The sequence below is a fragment of the Hoplias malabaricus genome, chromosome 6 (assembly GCF_029633855.1).
Source record: "Hoplias malabaricus isolate fHopMal1 chromosome 6, fHopMal1.hap1, whole genome shotgun sequence".
NCBI classification, from domain to species: domain Eukaryota; kingdom Metazoa; phylum Chordata; class Actinopteri; order Characiformes; family Erythrinidae; genus Hoplias; species Hoplias malabaricus.
Window position 1 is genome coordinate 51,190,743 of NC_089805.1, and position 20,249 is coordinate 51,210,991.

General features: G+C 43.5%; 2 protein-coding genes across 2 annotated transcripts in view; both read right to left on the reverse strand.

Moving 5' to 3' along the window:
• The window catches only part of LOC136700481 (cystatin-A-like), a 2,485-nt gene extending 648 nt beyond the window's left edge, over positions 1 to 1,837 (reverse strand). Inside the window, exons 1-2 of the mRNA XM_066675856.1 lie at positions 1,595 to 1,837; positions 1,000 to 1,101 (exon numbers count right to left, since the gene is read on the reverse strand). Coding sequence (XP_066531953.1) covers positions 1,000 to 1,101; positions 1,595 to 1,729 — 237 coding nt within the window. The 5' untranslated portion in view covers positions 1,730 to 1,837. The remainder of the gene's footprint in view (positions 1 to 999; positions 1,102 to 1,594) is intronic.
• The window catches only part of LOC136699895 (stonustoxin subunit beta-like), a 457,886-nt gene that overhangs the window by 349,789 nt on the left and 87,848 nt on the right, over positions 1 to 20,249 (reverse strand). The gene's annotated exons all lie outside the window — the stretch shown is intronic.

Sequence of the window (20,249 nt, forward strand, 5' to 3'; positions counted from 1 at the left end):
AAATGAGAAGGATATGAATAAATGTAAATTTCCATTATTTATAAATGTATGTATTTCCATATTTATTCATTTTTATATATTTCTACATTTATTTTTGTGTTTCTGTGTCTGTGTTAATTGAGTGTGCTATTCTCAGGAGACCCACATTTTATTCCTTGATTCATATCTCGACTCAGGAAACACACACTGAACATTTACTACATTATTTAATTAAACATAATGAACTCTGACCTCTTTGTTTCTCAACACCACTGTTAATAATGTTCAGAATTAGGGTGAATGCAGTATTCCCCACTTGCCCCTACCACATATGGCACTTTTCCACTGTATGGACCTTATTCGACGAGTAAACACAACGAGTAATCAACGTTTAAGGTCACTGCTGCCATTGCTGTGTTCTCCAAAGCTCACTGTTCCTGCTAGAGACTGGGTTTAGAGGCGACACCCAATACATTTAGTGATAATATCTGATTGTGGAACTCTTCTGAAGGAGAATGAGGCCCTAAATGTAACTAAAGTCCAGCAGCTCCTCTGATATCACTGCAAACTGGTGCAGAGCTGCTACAGAGCGGTGCTAGTCGCCTGGGAATGAAGCGCTGCTCTGTTCTGATGACGTATCAGGGTCTTGAAGGGTCGTCGTAGGGGGAGATTTAACCACTGCACCCTATAACTCAACCCCAAGGGGACCGAGGACACTCAGAAACAAGGGGGAGGGGGGAATGAGGAATGGGATTCACCCTAAAGTGAGTACTGCAGCAGCTGGGGTAACTACAGTCTGGGTTACAGTGTAATGTAAAGCTTCCACAAGGGGGCGTTTGTGTACATGTTCAGTTTAGGTTTGTGTCTCTTAAAAATAACTTTATTATTCCCACTCAAACAGCACAATCTTAACTAGAACCTTTATCTAGAACCTCCTTTCAGCTTGTTCATGTTTTTCTGGGGATTACACATTTATTACCAACAGACAAACCATAATCACGTATAAAAAGTTAAATGTACCTTGATTCTGTAGTTCACTCCTCCAGCAACTTGGGTTTGGTACGTCAGAGCCTCGAAACGAGAAAACTCCTCTCCAAGCTGCTTTTGGACTTCAGGCTGTAGCTGAAATAATAAAAAAAACATTTTACAACTACAGCACAAACAACAGTAAATCAGAATAATATCTCCACAGACTGTCTTCACTTTTAATAATAATAATACTAACAGACCACCTTCACTATAATAATAGTACTGATGATGATGATGATACAGCTTCAGCTTAAAGTCACTGTTCTCAATGCCAAGTGTGGGCTGGAGGGGTCTATGTGGAACTGTTTTGACCTAATCCAGCTTATGAACTGTGCATTAAGAAGGTTTTTCATGCAATTACAACAGTTTATAAACAACCAGATATTGTGCTGTAAGCTGTTTATAAACACTCATGAGCTTTAGAAGAAGTGTTATCAGTTTAGACCCAGATTAGACCCAAGGTATCAACAGTTTTCCGTCAGTGAAATGAATAACACACTGGAACACAGCAGTGGGTTTTAATTCTGACCCTGAGCAGGACGGAGCACTTACAGAAGAATAAATTACAGAGAAGAAAAACATTCACCTTCCTGCAGATCTCATTCACGCTGTTGTCAGCGTTCTTCCACTCTGACCATCCTCCAAGTTGTGGAGTTGTTGGAGCAGACTCTGCGATCGCGAACAAGACAACAACGAGCAGGAGACAGAAGCGAGACGCCATGGTGCTGAGGAGAGTCTTTCAGGAGAAGTGACACCTCTGAGTGAGTGGAGTGGAGTTCTGAGAGTGAGTTCAAACTGCTGTAAAGCTGCTGTATTTCTACCTGCATCTTCATCACTATCACCTTCATCTCTCAGCACAGGAACCAATCAGAAATTAAACCACTCCCTGAGGCAATAATAAGAGCCTTGCCTCATTTTCCTGTGAAACCTCTTCCTCCAGATGTTTGGAAAAATACTTGATTTCTTCGTTTTAAACAATTTCTCTGCAGAAAATATTTCTTTATTTTCATCTTCAGAGGAAAAAACACCTTTAAAACCTTTGCTGTGTGTGAGTGTGTGTGTGTGTGTGTGTATGTGAATTTATATTAAATTATATTTATAATATTCGGTGGATGGTAATAAAAAATAAAAAAGTGAATGTGTAATCTCAGGGACACTGATGGACCACAGAGTGGAAAGAAAGGAACAGCTTCAGGAAACTACAGTGGAGGAAAAGCCCAGCAAGACTCTGCCTCTCTGAGACACTCTTTTTAAACCCACACTATTAACCTGTAGATTGTTTCTATGGAAACAGTTTGAGTAACCACTACTCAAGAGAAATTATATTTTTTTGCATTATTTAAAATGTTTTAGTATGTGCTCCTATTTTGAGAGAATAACTGACTGCACTAATATTTTTAATTTGAATGAACTTAAAATATCAATTTGTAGCCGGGACCACACCCTATAGCACTTTGCCAGATTTTCATTGGTCAGTTCCAATGAGCCTGTTAGGGGTGTGAAGGGATGAGGGGTGCGGACTGACGGAGGGAGGACGCAAACGCTAATAACACAGACTTTAATAAACAAAACAAACATAAACCAACTAGAGGGAAAACACGCAATAACACAACAGGACTGGGGCATGAAACGAGCGTGAAACGAGCAAGAGAAACGAATAAGAGAGACGAAGGCGACTACAAAGAACACTACGAAGAACACGGCTTAAGGAACAACTCGAACGAAACAAGTAACAAGGTACAATGAACGACAAGAGGAAGTGAGACGAGAGGGCTTAAATACAATAACAAACGAGAAACAGCTGAAACGGATAACAAGGGAAAAGACGAGGAGGCGGAACAAAGGCGGGGCATGAACATAAACTAAACAAAGCCATGTGCTGAAACAGACGAAACGAGACGAGGGCGTGACAGATGCCCCCTCCTGAACGCGCAACTCCCGGGGCGCGTAACCTAGACCCCCCAGAAGCTGGCGCAGGAGGGAGCATGGAAAACAAGGGACTAAGACAAGGAACCGTGGGGCAGGAGACAAGAGACTAGAATTTGGACAGGACGGGAACAGACAGGGGAAATGGAGCTGTGAACAAGGGACTAGACATTAACGGACGCTGGACAGAACTAGAAACAGGAGACGGGAATTGTGACAAGACAGGGTGCTGGACCTTAGACTGAACACTGAACGGGGACTGAGAAAGAACAGGAGCAGAAATCTGAGACTGGACGGGGTGCTTAACTCTGGAGGGGAACAAGGACTGGATGTGAGACAGGACAGAGGGTTGCAAAGGGGACTGAACAGGAGACGGGACATGAGTATGTGCTTGGACAGGACTAGGCAGGGGAACAGGTACCAGGACATTCACAGGGACAGAAACGAACACCGTGACAGGGACAGGAATAGAAATGAAAGCTGACAAGGGTACAGGGACAAGCACAGAGACAGGAACTAGGACAGGTACAGACAGTGGAATCAAAATAACATGGGGGTGCCCAGGACTGGCGAATGTCTGTGGGGCAGTCCGAGGAACCAGCCTGGGCACAGTTCTGGGGAGCGGCCCCGAAGTCCTTGGGGCCGTCTTACGGGTACGACCAGGAGCGGCCGTATCTACAGTCACCGGGGCAGACACGGCCGTAGCAACAGTCTCGGGGGCAGAAACGGCCGGCTGGGCCGCCTTCTCGAGCAGAGGAGCGGCCGGCTGGGCCGCTTTTGCGAGCAGAGAAGCGGCTGAGGGAGCCGCACTCATGGAGACTGGAGACCCTGCGACGACGTCCACGGAGACAGGGGAACCTGCAGCGACGTCGTCCACGGAGGCAGGGGAACCTGCAGCGACGTCGTCCACGGAGGCAGGGGAACCTGCAGCGACGTCGTCCACGGAGGCAGGGGAACCTGCAGCGACGTCGTCCACGGAGGCAGAGGAATCTGCAGCGACGACGTCCACGGAGGCAGAGGAATCTGCAGCGACGACGTCCACGGAGGCAGAGGAATCTGCGACGTCGTCCACGGAGACTGGAGAAACCGTGACGATGTCCACGGAGGCAGAGGAATCGGCGACGTCGTCCACGGAGACAGGAGAGAGTGCGATGACGTCCACGGAGGCAGAGGAATCTGTGACGTAGGCAGGAGAAACTGCGACGTCGTCCACGGAGGCAGAGGAATCTGCGACGACGTCCACGGAGACTGGAGAAAGTGCGACGACGTCCACTGAGGCAGAGGAATCTGCGCCGTCGTCCACGGAGACTGGAGAAAGTGCGACGACGTCCACGAAGGCAGGGGAACCTGCGACGTCGTCCACGGAGACTGGAGAACGTGCGACGACGTCCACGGAGGCAGAGGAATCTGCGCCGTCGTCCACGGAGACTGGAGAAAGTGCGACGACGTCCACGAAGGCAGGGGAACCTGCGACGTCGTCCACGGAGACTGGAGAACGTGCGACGACGTCCACGGAGGCAGAGGAATCTGCGCCGTCATCCACGGAGACTGGAGAAAGTGCGACGACGTCCACGGAGGCAGAGGAATCTGCGATGTCGTCCACGGAGACATGAGAGGCACGCGCCGCGCTCACAAAGACAGGAGCGGCTGGCTGCGCCGCTTTCACGAAGAGAGGAGCGGCTGGCTCCACCGCTTTCATGAAGAGAGGAGCGGCTGGCTGCGCCGCGTTCACGAAGAGAGGAGCGGCTGGCTGCGCCGCTGTCACGAGGAGAGGAGCGGCTGGCTGCGCCGCTGTCACGCTGAGAGGAATTTGTGCTGCTCGCCGGGCTCGCGCTGGAGCTCTAAAGGGTTTAGGGGGTTTAACGGGCGCACTCACGAGATCCCCTAGAAGTGCGCCCCTGTTAGCCTCTCCTCTGTCGACCTGAGGCTGAAGGCTAACAGCCCCTACCCTTAACCCCCCCCCCAAAAATTTCCCCGGACTTGAGGGGGCGGTCTTCGGGAGCAGAGGGACCTGCGGAGATGTCCTCGAGAGTTGGTCGGGAGAATCTGGCTCTCAATAGTTCGCTGAAAGTCTCTACTGTAATGTGCAGGGTTCTCTCTCCCAGCACACGATCAGCCCACTGCAGTGCTATCCCTTTAAGAAGGGATCTCATGAACATTACCTTGATAAATTTGTGTGGCGCAGGAACAGTCAGGTAGTCAAAGTACAAGCGGCATTGGAGCAGAAAACCCTCAACGTTAGAAGTCCCCTCAAACTCGGGGGGAACTCCCATATGAGATTGCAGGGCAGCAGGTTGATCGCCCACCTTTGCCGCTAGAAACTCCTGTACTCTCCTGAACGCCTCGTTGAGAAAATAGTCCATGCTAGCTGCGTCCTTTAGCGGGTCGTTCATTCTGTTAGGGGTGTGAAGGGATGAGGGGGTGCGGACTGACGGAGGGAGGACGCAAACGCTAATAACACAGACTTTAATAAACAAAACAAACATAAACAAACTAGAGGGAAAACACGCAATAACACAACAGGACTGGGGCATGAAACGAGCGTGAAACGAGCAAGAGAAACGAATAAGAGAGACGAAGGCGACTACAAAGAACACTACGAAGAACACGGCTTAAGGAACAACTCGAACGAAACAAGTAACAAGGTACAATGAACGACAAGAGGAAGTGAGACGAGAGGGCTTAAATACAATAACAAACGAGAAACAGCTGAAACGGATAACAAGGGAAAAGACAAGGAGGCGGAACAAAGGCTGGGCATGAACATAAACTAAACAAAGCCATGTGCTGAAACAGACGAAACGAGACGAGGGCGTGACAGAGCCTAGTCTTGGTTTGTTTTGTGGAAGACCCTGTACAAGTTTGGAAGCCTTTTTCTCATTTTTACACAATAAGATTTGGTGTTTTCTGCATTTTACTTTTTTCCTTGGGCAAATACCTTTTTAGGACATAGTTTTCATTTTTTCTTTTCTTCAGAGAAGAGCTAATTACAGTCACAAATTACAGTTGACTGAGTCAAACAAGATGTCTATTTTTCCCTCAAGCTCTTTTTCACATTCTGGAAATTGGTGAGTTGTTTTCCATAAGTAAGTGACTGAAAAGAAAAATGATTTTATGCTTATCTTATGTTAGAAAATTAATTACAGTGTGTGAATTTTAGAGTCATTACAAAGTGTAAAGGTGGTTTGTGTTCAACTGTAAACCAAACACAGTTTTCTAACTAGACAAATGAACTTTTATATTCTTAATCTGTGCTGGTCCTAGTGGTTTGGCTGAGGTTAACAGTTTCCTTTACTTCGTTAAATGTTCTGGGCCTCAGAGTTAATATCAGACATTACCAGCCTCACAGATAAAGTTATTGGAAATGCAAATACTGTCCTTTTCTCTGTGTGAAGAGAGCACAAGGATTGAGCCTTGTCCTTGGTAGCATCAGGAACATTAAAAATTAATATTAAATTATTTAAACTTTGTACATTATACTGTTTGTGAAAATAAATATTGAAATGACCATCTTTCATACAAAAGCCATTCAAAGTGGTTTACAGACAAAAAAAAAACAGTTAAATTAAAAGCCAGAATAAAAATCATAAAAGTCCAATAAAACAATTACATAAAAAGATTAAAATGAGTAAATGATTAAACATGATTAAAACAATGTAAAATTATATAATAAAAGAAAAGAACTGAAGTGCCGTTACAGAATAAAAGTGCAGAGTGTTTTAAACTGAGCTGTAGCTGCTCAAACAGGAATGTTTTAAGCCTTGATTTAAAAGTGTCTAAAGTCAGGGCTTCAGACACTTTAGAAACGCTGCCTCTCCATGTTTAGTTTTGACCTGTATCTTTGATCATAGCTCTCAATGGCCTTGCTAAATGAGCATAGTTCTCTACCCATGCTGAGGAATAACCTGCAATACCCAAGAATGTCATCATTCCTCTGACTGTTCTGGGCTTGGGAGCCTTGCGAATAGCTTCTAGCTGCTTCTCAGAAATACATCTATGTCCTTGTGTTATAGTCTGGCCCAAATAAATGACCCTTTTCTGAAAATGCTGTAACATTTCTGAGAGACCTTGTGCCCTTTCTCTGCTAGCATCTGTACTAAAGTTATTGAGTCTTTGTGACATGTTTCTTCATCTGGTGCAGAAAGAAAAAATATCATCCATGTATTGAATGACAGTACTTTTTAACTTCTGATCTACCCCAGCTAAATCATCTTTCAATACTTTATTGAAAATGTGAGGACTATGTTTATATCCCTGTGGTAATCTCTTATACTCATAGGATTGTTCCTTATATGTGAACCCAAATAAACCTTCACTTTCTATACTTAGTGGAATGCTAAAAAACGCACCACATATATCTACTACTGTGAAATGTTTTGCATCTGGGGGTATCTGGGCTAACAAAATATGTCGATCTGGCACTTCTGCTGGAAAGTCTGCGACTACTTCATTTGCTGCTCTCAAATTATGTGCCAAACAATAAGAGTTATCTGGCTTTTTTACAGGCAACAAAGGTATATTACTCTGCGGATTCTGGGTTATCTTCAGAACATCTGCTTTCAAAAGACCTTCAATTTGTTGTTGGATCCCTTGGATTGCTTCTTCATTTAAAGGATACTGAGGCTTCCATGGAGGTTTTGTTCCTGGTCAGAGTTCAACTTTCACAGGTTGAGCTGATTTCACAAGTCCAATGTCAGTACTATGTTGTGTGAGGTAATTTGGAACATATTGCAGCATTTCTTCTTTCAGAGGTCTTGAATCCATCTTTGCATTGCAAAGTGACTCATGTGTCATCCTTATGACTTGTGGCTGTGCTTGTCCTTGAGCAGTGATTATAATCTTAACAAATCGCTGATCCTCACTCCTCCAAATGGAAAGATTCTCTTTCAGGGGTTCAAAGACAACTTCCTCTGCTTCTGCCATCACTTATCCTATCTTTTTCTCATTACAGTTCTCAGACACCAACAAAGTTACGTGGTACACTTTTTCCCATATCAAAATCTTTATGCAAATAATCATTTCTATCTATCTTCATGGCAGCTCCTTGTGGTCCCAAACTGTTGAACTTGTTTTGGTTGATGACTCAACCATTCCTCTGTATTTGATTTTTCAGCATCCTTGAAGTATTTCAGTGAACAATGAAATTGATATTCCGTAGGCTTCGCATCAGGCATATTTGCTACAATAAACTTCTCCCACAACTTGGCTGGTTCCAAAAATTCTGCACTAAGATTCATTCATTCATTATCTGTAACCGCTTATCCAGTTCAGGGTTGCGGTGGGTCCAGAGCCTACCTGGAATCATTGGGCGCAAGAACACAATGGAGGGGGCACCAGTCCTTCACAGAGCGACACAGACACCGGAAACTGGAGGAAACCCACATGGACATGGGGTAGAACACACCAACTCCTCACAGACAGTCACCCGGAGTGGGAATTGAACCCACAACCTCCAGGTCCCTGGAGCTGTGTGATTGCGACACTACCTGCTGCACCACCGTGCCGCCCTGCACTGAGATTTCCAATCAAAAATACTGAAGAAGCTTCAGTCTCTGTTTTCATTATTAATTGATGTACCACATCATTTGGCACTTCCACCAGGCAGCCGTCTGGTGTACACTTTATTGTACAATTCAGTCTGCACAAAGCATCTCTTCCCAAAAGTGCAATAGGTGTATGTTCTGATACCAGTATGACTATTGTAGTCTTCAGATGTTTATGGAGGAGCTCAATTGGTTCTGTGAGAGGAATCAGCTGTTTCACTCCCTCAGACCCGATTGTCTGAATCATTTGACCAGACCTGGGAGGTGTATACCATCTTCAGGCCGAACACAGGTGAAAGCAGCTCCACTATCTGCCATCATTGTCAATGGTCAATTATTTATTTTCACCTCTATTGCTGGATCTCTCTCCGGCTCTATTGCTACCAGCTGACACTTCCCACTTGAGTTCTCTGGGCATGCCAAGAATCCGGGTTCCAGGCCCCTATAAGTGTTCACCGGTCCCCTGAATGGCCTGGGTGGGCCCCTGTGTCCTCCTCTGAAATTTCCTCTGAAGTTTCCTCCGGGTCTGTTGCACTCACAAGCAAAATTACCAAACTTTCCACAATTTAGCACACATTAGGAGACTGCGGCGGCACGGTGGCGCAGCAGGTAGTGTCGCAGTCACACAGCTCCAGGGGCCTGGAGGTTGGGGGTTCGATTCCCGCTCCGGGTGACTGTCTGTGAGGAGTTGGTGTGTTCTCCCCGTGTCCGCGTGGGTTTCCTCCGGGTGCTCCGGTTTCCTCCCACAGTCCAAAAACACACGTTGCAGGTGGATTGGCGACTTGAAAGTGTCCGTAGGTATGAGTGTGTGAGTGAATGTGTGTGTGTCTGTGTTGCCCTGTGAAGGACTGGCGTCCCCTCCAGGGTGTATTCCCGCCTTGCGCCCAATGATTCCAGGTAGGCTCTGGACCCCCCGCGACCCTAAATTGGATAAGGGTTACAGATAATGGATGGATGGATGGTAAGATGTTTATCTGAATGAACCTGCCAGTTTTGTTGTTTATACAGCAGATTTTCAGTATAAACTATTCAGAGTTTTCTATATTCAACTCAAATCTTCACTTCAAATTCATTTGTACTTTAAGTTAATATTACTCAAATCAATTAATTTTCTCCAGTATTCGTTACTTAAATATTTTAAGGCAATCACTTTCAAACTCTTTAAGTACAATCAACTTCTCTGGGCTTACAGTGCAGTCACGTCTCTGACCTGTTGACATTTAACCTAATTTGTTTTAGCATTACACAGCTTTACCAGTCTTTTGTTCCCTATCACACCCTGATACGTCATCAGAACAGAGCAGCGCTTCATTCCCAGGCGATTAGCGCCGCTCTGTAGCAGCTCTGCACCAGTCTGCAGTGATATCAGAGGAGCTGCTGGACTTTAGTTACATTTAGGGCCTCATTCTCCTTCAGAAGAGTTCCACAATCAGATATTATCACTAAATGTATTGGGTGTCGCCTCTAAACCCAGTCTCTAGCAGGAACAGTGGGCTTTGGAGAACACAGCAATGGCAGCAGTGACCTTAAACGTTGTTTACTCGTTGTGTTTACTCGTCAAATAAGGTCCATACAGTGGAAAAGTGCCATATGTGGTAGGGGCAAGTGGGGAATACTGCATTCACCCTAATTCTGAACATTATTAACAGTGGTGTTGAGAAACAAAGAGGTCAGAGTTCATTATGTTTAATTAAATAATGTAGTAAATGTTCAGTGTGTGTTTCCTGAGTCGAGATATGAATCAAGGAATAAAATGTGGGTCTCCTGAGAATAGCACACTCAATTAACACAGACACAGAAACACAAAAATAAATGTAGAAATGTGGAAATATATAAAAATGAATAAATATGGAAATACATACATTTATAAATAATGGAAATTTACATTTATTCATATCCTTCTCATTTTATAAATATATTTATTAATTTCTTACAGCATTTATTTGGAATTTCGTTCATTTTTCACTCATTAATGTCATATATTTATGTATGTAATATTTTTTATTTATTTGCAGTAATGACATATTTATTCCTCCACAGTAAACAGATGTAGAGTAAAACATTTCTCTAACACTGTACCATCTCTCTCTCTCTCTCTCTCTCACACACACACTCTCTCTCTCTCTCTCTCTCTCTCTCTCTCTCTCTCTCTCTCTCTCTCTCTCTCTCTCTCTCACACACACACACACACACACACTCTCTCTCTCTGTCCTTCTCTCTCTCTCTCTCTGTCTCTGACCTTCTCTCTCTCTCTCTCTCACACACACACACACTCTCTCTCTCTCTCTCTCTCTCTCACACACACACACTCTCTCTCTCTCTCTCTCTCTGTCTCTGACCTTCTCTCTCTCTCTCACACACACACACACTCTCTCTCTCTCTCTCTCTCTCTCTCTCTCACACACACACACTCTCTCTCTCTCTCTCTCTCTCTCTCTCTCTCTCTCTCTCTCTCTCTCTCTCAGGTTGATGTAGGAGTGAATAAGCTTGTCATCATAAAGGTGCATCACGATCTTAATCAGGTCGACACTCTGACGAAGGTTGAAGTGGTTTCCTCGAAGAATTCTGGAGTTGTTCCTGTGAATTATGGTGTAGTCAAAACATTGGCGGTAAAACTTTAAAAAATAAAATGAAAAAATATTTAATGAAAAAAAAGTGAGTGAAGTGTGTGTGAGTATGTGTGTGTGTGTGTGTGAGTGAAGTGAGTGTGTGTGTGTGTATGTGTGAAGTGTGTGTGTGTGTGTGTGAAGTGTGTGTGTGTGAAGTGTGTGTGTGTGTGTGTGTGTGTGTGAGTGTGTGAGAAGTGTGTGTGAGAAGTGTGTGTGTGAAGTGTGTGTGTGTGTTTGAAGTGTGTGTGTGTGTGTGTGAAGTGTGTGTGTGTGTGTGTGTGTGTGTGTGTGTGTGTGAAGTGTGTGTGTGTGTGAGTGTGTGTGAAGTGTGTGTGTGTGTGTGTGTGTGTGAAGTGTGTGTGGGTGTGTGTGAAGTGTGTGTGGGTGTGTGTGTGTGTGTGTGTGTGTGTTTCCCTGATCAGATGAAGGTTGAGTTGATGGTGTAGAGATAGTGAACCCCTCCTCTACACAGAGTGTGTATTAAAGTTTCTGATGAAAAAGGCTTGTGTTTTGTTAAATTTGTCAGTAATTTGGAGACATTAGTAGGTTTCTATGGACTTGAACATGGCAGTGTTTTGAAGGCTGAAAACAGGAGAACTCCACTGCCTTTTCTGAACACTGCTTCTGACTGTATCCACTTGTTGGTGCTAAGTTACAGTAGATTCAGCCCTGTCCTACAGCTGGGGGGTAGCCTGCTGTTCTATTAATAATGTATTTGCAGTAAGCTCCAGGACTTCTCTTTACAAAGTGATGGATAAACCCCATTTCCAGAAAAGTTGGGGTGCTGTGCAAAATGTAGATTAATACAGAACGCAGTGGTGTTAATTATTAATCCTCTAATATAAAGTAGTACAGATTTCAGACGTTGAAACAGACATTTATTAATAGTTTTAGATTCAGAGGCCTACTACACTACCTTTCTACACAAACACCCTGTTCCCTTATTGAGAATATAGTCATTCTGATTAATACAATGTAAAGGTGCTTGTGTTTAATGAAGATAAGAAGTTAAACACATCACAGTTACAGTTTGTTCTCAGTCGCTTTGGAGCATTTCTCACAACATTTCGTACAAACAGCACCACGCCCTGGATCACTGTCAAATGCCTGTAACATGCTCAGAATCCTTAGATCACGTCCCAGAATGAAGTTTCTATCTCAATGAACATGTCAGTGTCATCAGAACAAGACCTTGTGTGGTTGATTATGAACAGGACGGTCAACACGTTTAGCCACATTGTCAGTACATCAGTAACTCTGTAAGTCATTTCTGAATGTTTTTGATGGCAGTGAAAATGCACAGGCTGCATTTTTACTGTGAGGTGCATATAAACAATACACACTTTCATTACTGTGTGTGGGAGATTTACTGAAAGACACTGGACCAAATTCATATTCATGCTCTTTACTGTTGGTCAATGACAGAGCGTGTCGTTATGATACAGAGGAGAAAGACAAGACCGTTTAGCACTAATTCATTCATTCATTGTCTGTAACCGCTTTTCCAGGTCAGGGTTGTGTAGCACAAATGATTAATAAAAATAAAATCAGACAAATCAGTAATGTCAGCATGTGAAACACCCTGTAGGCAGAGCTGTACATATAGAGCTGCATAGGGAACTACACTGGAGTCTTTCTGGACCTCCTGACACTCCTGTCTGTTGGGCCACAGATTCTTATCCACATCGCATCTGATATCTTCCCTCACAATGCAGCGTGGGAAGAATATTTTTGAACGTCTTATACAGCCTCAACAGGCATCAGTTGTGATGTCCCCACATGCTGCATCCACAGCAGCCAGCAGAGTCACCTCAGTATGGGGCTGTCCTCTTACTTATTTCAGGCTGTGGACCTGGTTATTTCACTGTTCTTCTTTTGTCAGAAACTGTGACACTGTGTTGTGCTCTGTCTGTAGACGTTTGGCAATGGAAGGTTCATGTGATGCACCTCTGAGCTGTTTTAGAGAACTGGTGGATGAACACTCCCTTTTATCAGTGAAAGTCATGGTTCACCTGAGAGCTACTCATCAGTTCAGTCGACATTTATCAGAGTTATACAGAATTATACAGAAATGTAAAAATAAGCTTCACAACTCATGAATGGATCAACATTTCTAAGAGTACTGACTTATGCAATGAACTAGTCCCTGGATGTTTTGGGGGTTGAACTGTTGAACAGAGGAACAGTCTGATACATTCTGAACAACATGATAAAAGCAACTGATAATGTAAGAAAGAGCAGACAGCTGTACAACATCTGTATAATCAACCAAAGCATGTGCTGTTTGTAAAGAATTAATGACAAACGTCTTTATGAGGGGCACATGTAACGAGACGATGTGGAGTTTGAACAAGTCATTTTGAGAAATTCAGTTCTGATCTGAGAAATGCTCCAAAGAGACTGAGAAAAACTATAAAACGTAAACTCAGTTCCTGTCCTGATCACGTTTCTCCAGTGAAGAAATTGATGAAACTTTTCACTCTTCAGTTTTGTTGTGACTTCTGAACAGACAATAACAGGTTTTCCATCTGAATTTTTAAATCTGAAATTTAATATTTGATTTTTATTTAAAACCGCTACCGTTTTTATTTTAACAGCTATTTTACAGAGAAGGTCAGGGTGACTGTATGTGAGGAGTGTGGTGTGTTCTCCCTGTGTCTGTGTGGGTTTCCTCCGGGTGACTGTCTGTGAGGAATGTGGTGTGTTTTCCCTGTGTCTGTGTGGGTTTCCTCCGGGTGACTGTCTGTGAGGAGTGTGGTGTGTTCTCCCTGTGTCTGCGTGGGTTTCCTCCCCGTGACTGTCTGTGATTAGTGTGGTGTGTTCTCCCCGTGTCCACGTGGGTTTACTCCGGGTGACTGTCTGTGAGGAGTGTGGTGTGTTCTCCCCGTGTCCATGTGGGTTTACTCCGGGTGACTGTCTGTGATTAGTGTGGTGTGTTCTCCCTGTGTCTGCGTGGGTTTCCTCTGGGTGACTGTCTGTGAGGAGTGTGGTGTGTTCTCCCCGTGTCCACGTGGGTTTACTCCGGGTGACTGTCTGTGATTAGTGTGGTATGTTCTCTCTGTGTCTGTGTGGGTTTCCTCCGGGTGACTGTCTGTGATTAGTGTGGTGTGTTCTCCCTGTGTCCACGTGGGTTTCCTCCTGGTGATTGTCTGTGAGGAGTGTGGTGTGTTCTCCCTTTGTCCGCGTGGGTTTCCTCCGGGTGATTGTCTGTGAGGAGTGTGGTGTGTTCTCCCTGTGTCCACGTGGGTTTCCTCCTGGTGATTGTCTGTGAGGAGTGTGGTGTGTTCTCCCTGTGTCTGCGTGGGTTTCCTCCTGGTGACTGTCTGTGAGGAGTGTGGTGTGTTCTCCCTGTGTCTGCGTGGGTTTCCTCTGGGTGACTGTCTGTGAGGAGTGTGGTGTGTTCTCCCTGTGTCCACGTGGGTTTTCTCAGAGTGCTCCAGTTTCCTCCCACGCTCCAAAAACACATGTTGGTAGGTGGATTCAAAATTGTCCGTAGGTGTGAGTGTGTGAGTGAATATGTGAGTGTGTGTCACCCTGTGAAGGACTGGCACCCCCTTTAACTTTCTTTATTTACTATTAATACTGCTATGATTGTATCAGGACACATGAGCATAACAGCAGACCTATGCGATGGTACTGTGACCTTTTGTAAGTAATGTGTAGGTAGATTGACCCGAGGAGGGTACGTCCCCCGTGTGAGCCTTGGTTCCTCCCAAGGTTTCATCCTCAGCTCTGAAGGAGATTCTCTGTGTCACAGTTGCCCCTGGCCTCTCTCTCCTGGGGGGATTATTATTATTGTTAGTTACACTTACATAGTGCCTTTTACATACCCAAGGACACTTTATAATTGAGAGGAAAAAAATCATAGGGAGATAAAGTGTTCTGAGAAAAGACAGGATTTGAGCTGACTTTTGAAGACGTACAGAGAAGAGGAAAAGCAGATGGAAGTAGTTCCAAAGTGTGAGGGCAGTAAACAGTGAAACACCTGTCACCTGTAGGAGAGCCTATATCTAGGAATTGTCAGGAACCTAATTCAGAGTATCTGAGTTTATGCACTGGGGTACAGGTTTGTAGAAGTGAGGACAGAGGAGAGGGAACAAGGCCAGGTAAGGCCTCTGAATGTACTGTGATGTGCTGAGTGTATTAGAAGGTAAGCCAAATAATAGAGAATTACAGTAGTCTAGCTGTGATGTAATGAAACTGAGAGCTTTACTGAAAAGCAGAGGGCGGAGTCTAGCTATACCATGCAGATGGAAAAATGCAGACTTAGAGACTTGATATGTGAAACAAAGCTGAGAGTACAATCAAACAGGACCCAGAGGGTTTGTAAAGAGGATGATGGGCTGACAGGGATATCATCAGTAATGAGGGAACAATCTGAATAAGAAGAAATGGCTGACTTGGTACCAACAAACAGAAATAGCTTTAACCAGTATGTTAACTCCTGAATAAAGGGTAACAGTGGGGATGGAGGGAATGATGGAGGGCAGGTGAAAGCCTGTTCTCCATGTATCTGTCCTCTTATCACCAAGGTTATCAATGCTTCACTTAGTTCAGGAATGATCCCAGCTTCTTTGAAACTGACAGCTATTTCTCCAGTTCTCAAGAAGCCTGGCTTAGATCCTGAGAATCTCAGAAATTACAGGCCCATCTCTAATCCCCCATTCCTTGCTGTTGGAGCGAACAACTGCTGTAAGTGTAGTGTTTCAGGTCATAGGTCATGTATAAATACTGCACTTGAATTATTAGTTAATATTTGCAGGGGCTGCTGCAATATATACTGCTATGTAAATCTCTGTTACTGCTCACAGGGCAACTACTCACATTTCTTTTGTGTGTGTGTGTGTGTGTGTGTGTGTGTGTGTGTGCGTGTGTTCCGCCACCATCATGGAAAACTGAAGTAAATATGATCAGACAGAAACTGCTTTAGAGCTTGGCATCTTTTGCAGAATAGACTCATACATATATACACACAAGGACATATAGTACGACTATCTTTAGTATAGCATTACTATCTTTACATGTGAGTTCAGTGGAAGCTTTCATTTATGCCAGATATTTTTGTTGATTTTGCTTGTTTAGATTTGTTTTGTTCATTTTTTTTTCCAATAAACTGTGATAAGACGACTTCTGCCTCTGGTCTCTTCTCTTTTGACAGCTAGTGGGGGGATGACAGATGACAGGTAATGGGACTTTACCTTGATAGTGTGGAGGGGACCTCTCACCTGAGTTTTCACCCTTATCTCATGCATATTCAATGTAGGAACCAGTGACTGAGAAAAACACTGTAATAATTCAGGTGTGTAGGAGTGGTCAAGGAGCAAGGGGATGAGGTATATGCAGGAGACTTTAAAGTAATACCCTTAACTTTCATCGTAGTTTTACCTTTGAGAGTGCGATAACCATAGGTTTTCTGACCCCCGCTGACAAATTCTATTTGATCACTGGTGTCCAGTTCGCTCGTAAGGCCTCCTAAGTAATCACTTAGAGGAGGCATCCAGTCACCTTCTTTACTTTTGAAAATGACGCTGTCATTATCCGTGTATAAGCATCTCTGCTGTAGTCGATCTATCAGATTGTACAATTCAAGTCTAGCATAAGCTGTAGTGAAAATACCAATAAATACATTAGCATTACCCGGTTTGAGACACCTGTCGTCTTCGTAACGCCACTGCACCAATGCCACCTTTGATCAGTGAAGTGTTTGACATGTCAGATCTCTGACACATTTTTCCCCATAAAGAATTCAGTGTCAGTTTAGCCACAGATCTCTGTGCAGGATTAACTTCAATGCGTGATTGATATAGTGATCCCTTCATTCTCCTCATACTTTTGAATGTACTCTTTTTTTATTGGACTCATCAACCACCCAGGAGGGATAACCTGAGCTCTCCTGTTTTTTCTCCAGAAACCTGTCGATGTATTCTGTAAACAAATAATCCGAAAGATTAGGGAAGTGCCATATTTCAATCACCTTCAACACTCTGTACCCCTTCTCAAGGGCTTTCATCACCTCAACGCTACACCAACTACCTGTCAGGGCCCTCTCCTCATCTGTGTGTTTACAATTTTGCATTTGTTGTTCAGCACATGTTCGAAACAAAGGAAACAAGAGTTTGCTTTTCACCCTAAAAGGGAGAACAGGGGCCCACAATCCCCTAGGGGGGAGAACTTTTGCTCTAATGAGCCCGACATAATTTTCCAACAGTTCAAAATTATGAAAGAACTCAGGTTTTGGATAAGGCCCTACATAGTTCTGATTTTCCTCAGTATTCCAGAAATGTGGAAAATACCCTATTTTGTCTGTTGAGAACCCCATAGCCTTTGGAATAGCACTCAGTCTCATAGGGAGAAAAGAGAGACTATCGATGTATCTCTGTTTATACTCAACATCTTGAAAACAGAAGATTTTTCTATGATGTTAGGTGTGATTCCTTCCTTTACCAAATGATTCAACAAAAAGTATGAATCATACCCTGTAGCGTTGTGCGCTATGAATTTATAACATTGTACTTTTCCCTGCGAAACCTCCTAAAGAATGCTGCTACGCATTTATCCCGTTTTGCTGTCCACTCCTTACCTCTGAAATCAATGCAACATATATAATTAGCTACGTGGAAACCTGTCTGTTGATTTGCCTCAAAATCATAAAAGACGTACTTTTCATCAGGAATTTCAAATATTATAGGTTGCATAAAACATTGATGTGTGATTTCTGAATCAACTTTGGCTCCGTAGTTTTTCAATGACTGGTTTGACACTGGTGTTTTGTGGATCCTTTATCCTGATCTTGCACCGTGTTACACTTAGGACAGTAGAATCTAGTTTTACATAAAGATTGATCATCGCTTAAATTGATGACTGCTTTATGTTTATCATAAAACTACTGTGATCTACAAACCTCTTTGCATTGCACAGTCTTTTTAGGTTGTTTAGGGCAGTCTTTGTCAAGACATACGTTGCAATGAAAATCACAGTTGTGATGTTTCATATTGTTGACCCCTGAGGAACACAAGGGCAGACATAGGCTGTACCTAACACCCCTTTAAGATTTTTCACCCCGTAATAATGGTTTTCATGAAAGAACAAGTAAACGGTTTTGTCACGAGGCATGTTGGTGTTCTGAAACAATCTATACCCCTTCTTTTCATCACTTCGGTACAACACTATGATTTTGCAGTTCAAATGTTGCTCAAAGCGTGCGATATGTGCAAAGCTAACCATTTCATCTGTGGATAAACCTACATCATTTTGCAGTTGCCTCGCTATTTGTTCTACTTCAAAAATGTTTTTATCAGGATTCAATATTTGAGAAATGCATAAGGCAAAACAGAGGTTATCTTTGTTGTGAAAAACATACAGATGTTTCATCTTTTTCTAAACAAAATCTGTGTGGAAGATACCCAATAGCTTTTTTTTTTTTTTCCAACTAATTGTAAAGTTTCATCGGAAAGTATTTCAAATTTACTCTGAATGGCATTTTCAAACAACAACTGAAGGGAATTCAGGTCGATTCCCCCATCATTTATCTGAACAGGCGACGAAACATTGAGCGAATCACCCTGAATTTCAACAAACACAGCATCACTCGGACCAACTATTTCATCATTAGCAACATTGAGCATTTCATTTAAAATCTCAAGAACATAATTGTAAAATTCAGCAAAACTATCAACATTGTCTAGAGAGGAAAAGTTTATCCTTCTTCTAATTCCTGTGGTGCGGAATCTGTCTAAGCGATTTATATTGATATTTGGGTCATTACCATTTCCCATTTGTACATCACCATTGTCAGGTGGAGGAAAAATATCATTTAGTTCATCCTCTCTTTCAACACTAGGTGAATGTTTGTTACTCGGATCATCATCATCATCATCATGATCAGGACTGGTTAATGAATTTTGACCTAAGTTTATCAGATTACTGTTTAATCTCAAAAGACTTTGATTTAGTTCAAAGAAATATTCAGACAAAGTTTCAGGTTTATTTCCTGGGGTATTAACAGGAGATCAAAGTTTGGGCTCTGATGAGGAGGTTCTGACAATCTGTCATTAGGCTGGTTTACAGCGTCTAATAGAGAAGGATTCAGAGTTGTACACGTATCGTGTTCATTCAATGTAGTTTCTAATTTTGAAATACTTTGGTTTAATTCGCAGATTATCTGAGTGCTATTTAAATCATGTGAAAAAGGACTGATGTTAGACTTCTTAGCTTCATTGTTTAAAACCTCATTGTCAGGGCGTTTCTGTGCCATTTGACTAATAGAATATTTAATATACAATAACGCAAAATGAATAATTAAACATTAAAATAAGTATTACATTCTTGAGTCAGCAATCGATGGCTCTTCACAGATAACAGCATTCGTAGAAAGTAGCATCATAATAGTGTCAGAATGTTTTTACTGAAATCTAAAGATGAAAAAAAAAGTTTCAATTAGGACTAGGAAATAGACACAAAATTATAAATTACACAATGTACTTTACTTACAGGGACGGCAGCACGGTGGCGCAGCAGGTAGTGTCTCAGTCACACAGCTCCAGGGACCTGGAGGTTGTGGGTTTGATTCCTGCTCCGGGTGACTGTCTGTGAGGAGTGTGGTGTGTTCTCCCTGTGTCTGCGTGGGTTTCCTCCGGGTGACTGTCTGTGAGGAGTGTGGTGTGTTCTCCCTGTGTCTGTGTGGGTTTCCTCCGGGTGACTGTCTGTGAGGAGTATGGTGTGTTCTCCCTGTGTCTGTGTGGGTTTCCTCCGGGTGACTGTCTGTGAGGAGTGTGGTGTGTTCTCCCTGTGTCTGTGTGGGTTTCCTCCGGGTGACTGTCTGTGAGGAGTGTGGTGTGTTCTCCCTGTGTCTGCGTGGGTTTCCTCCGGGTGACTGTCTGTGAGGAGTATGGTGTGTTCTCCCTGTGTCTGCGTGGGTTTCCTCCGGGTGACTGTCTGTGAGGAGTTGGTGTGTTCTCCCTGTGTCTGTGTGGGTTTCCTCCGGGTGACTGTCTGTGAGGAGTATGGTGTGTTCTCCCTGTGTCTGTGTGGGTTTCCTCCGGGTGACTGTCTGTGAGGAGTGTGGTGTGTTCTCTCTGTGTCTGCGTGGGTTTCCTCCGGGTGACTGTCTGTGAGGAGTGTGGTGTGTTCTCCCTGTGTCTGTGTGGGTTTCCTCCGGGTGACT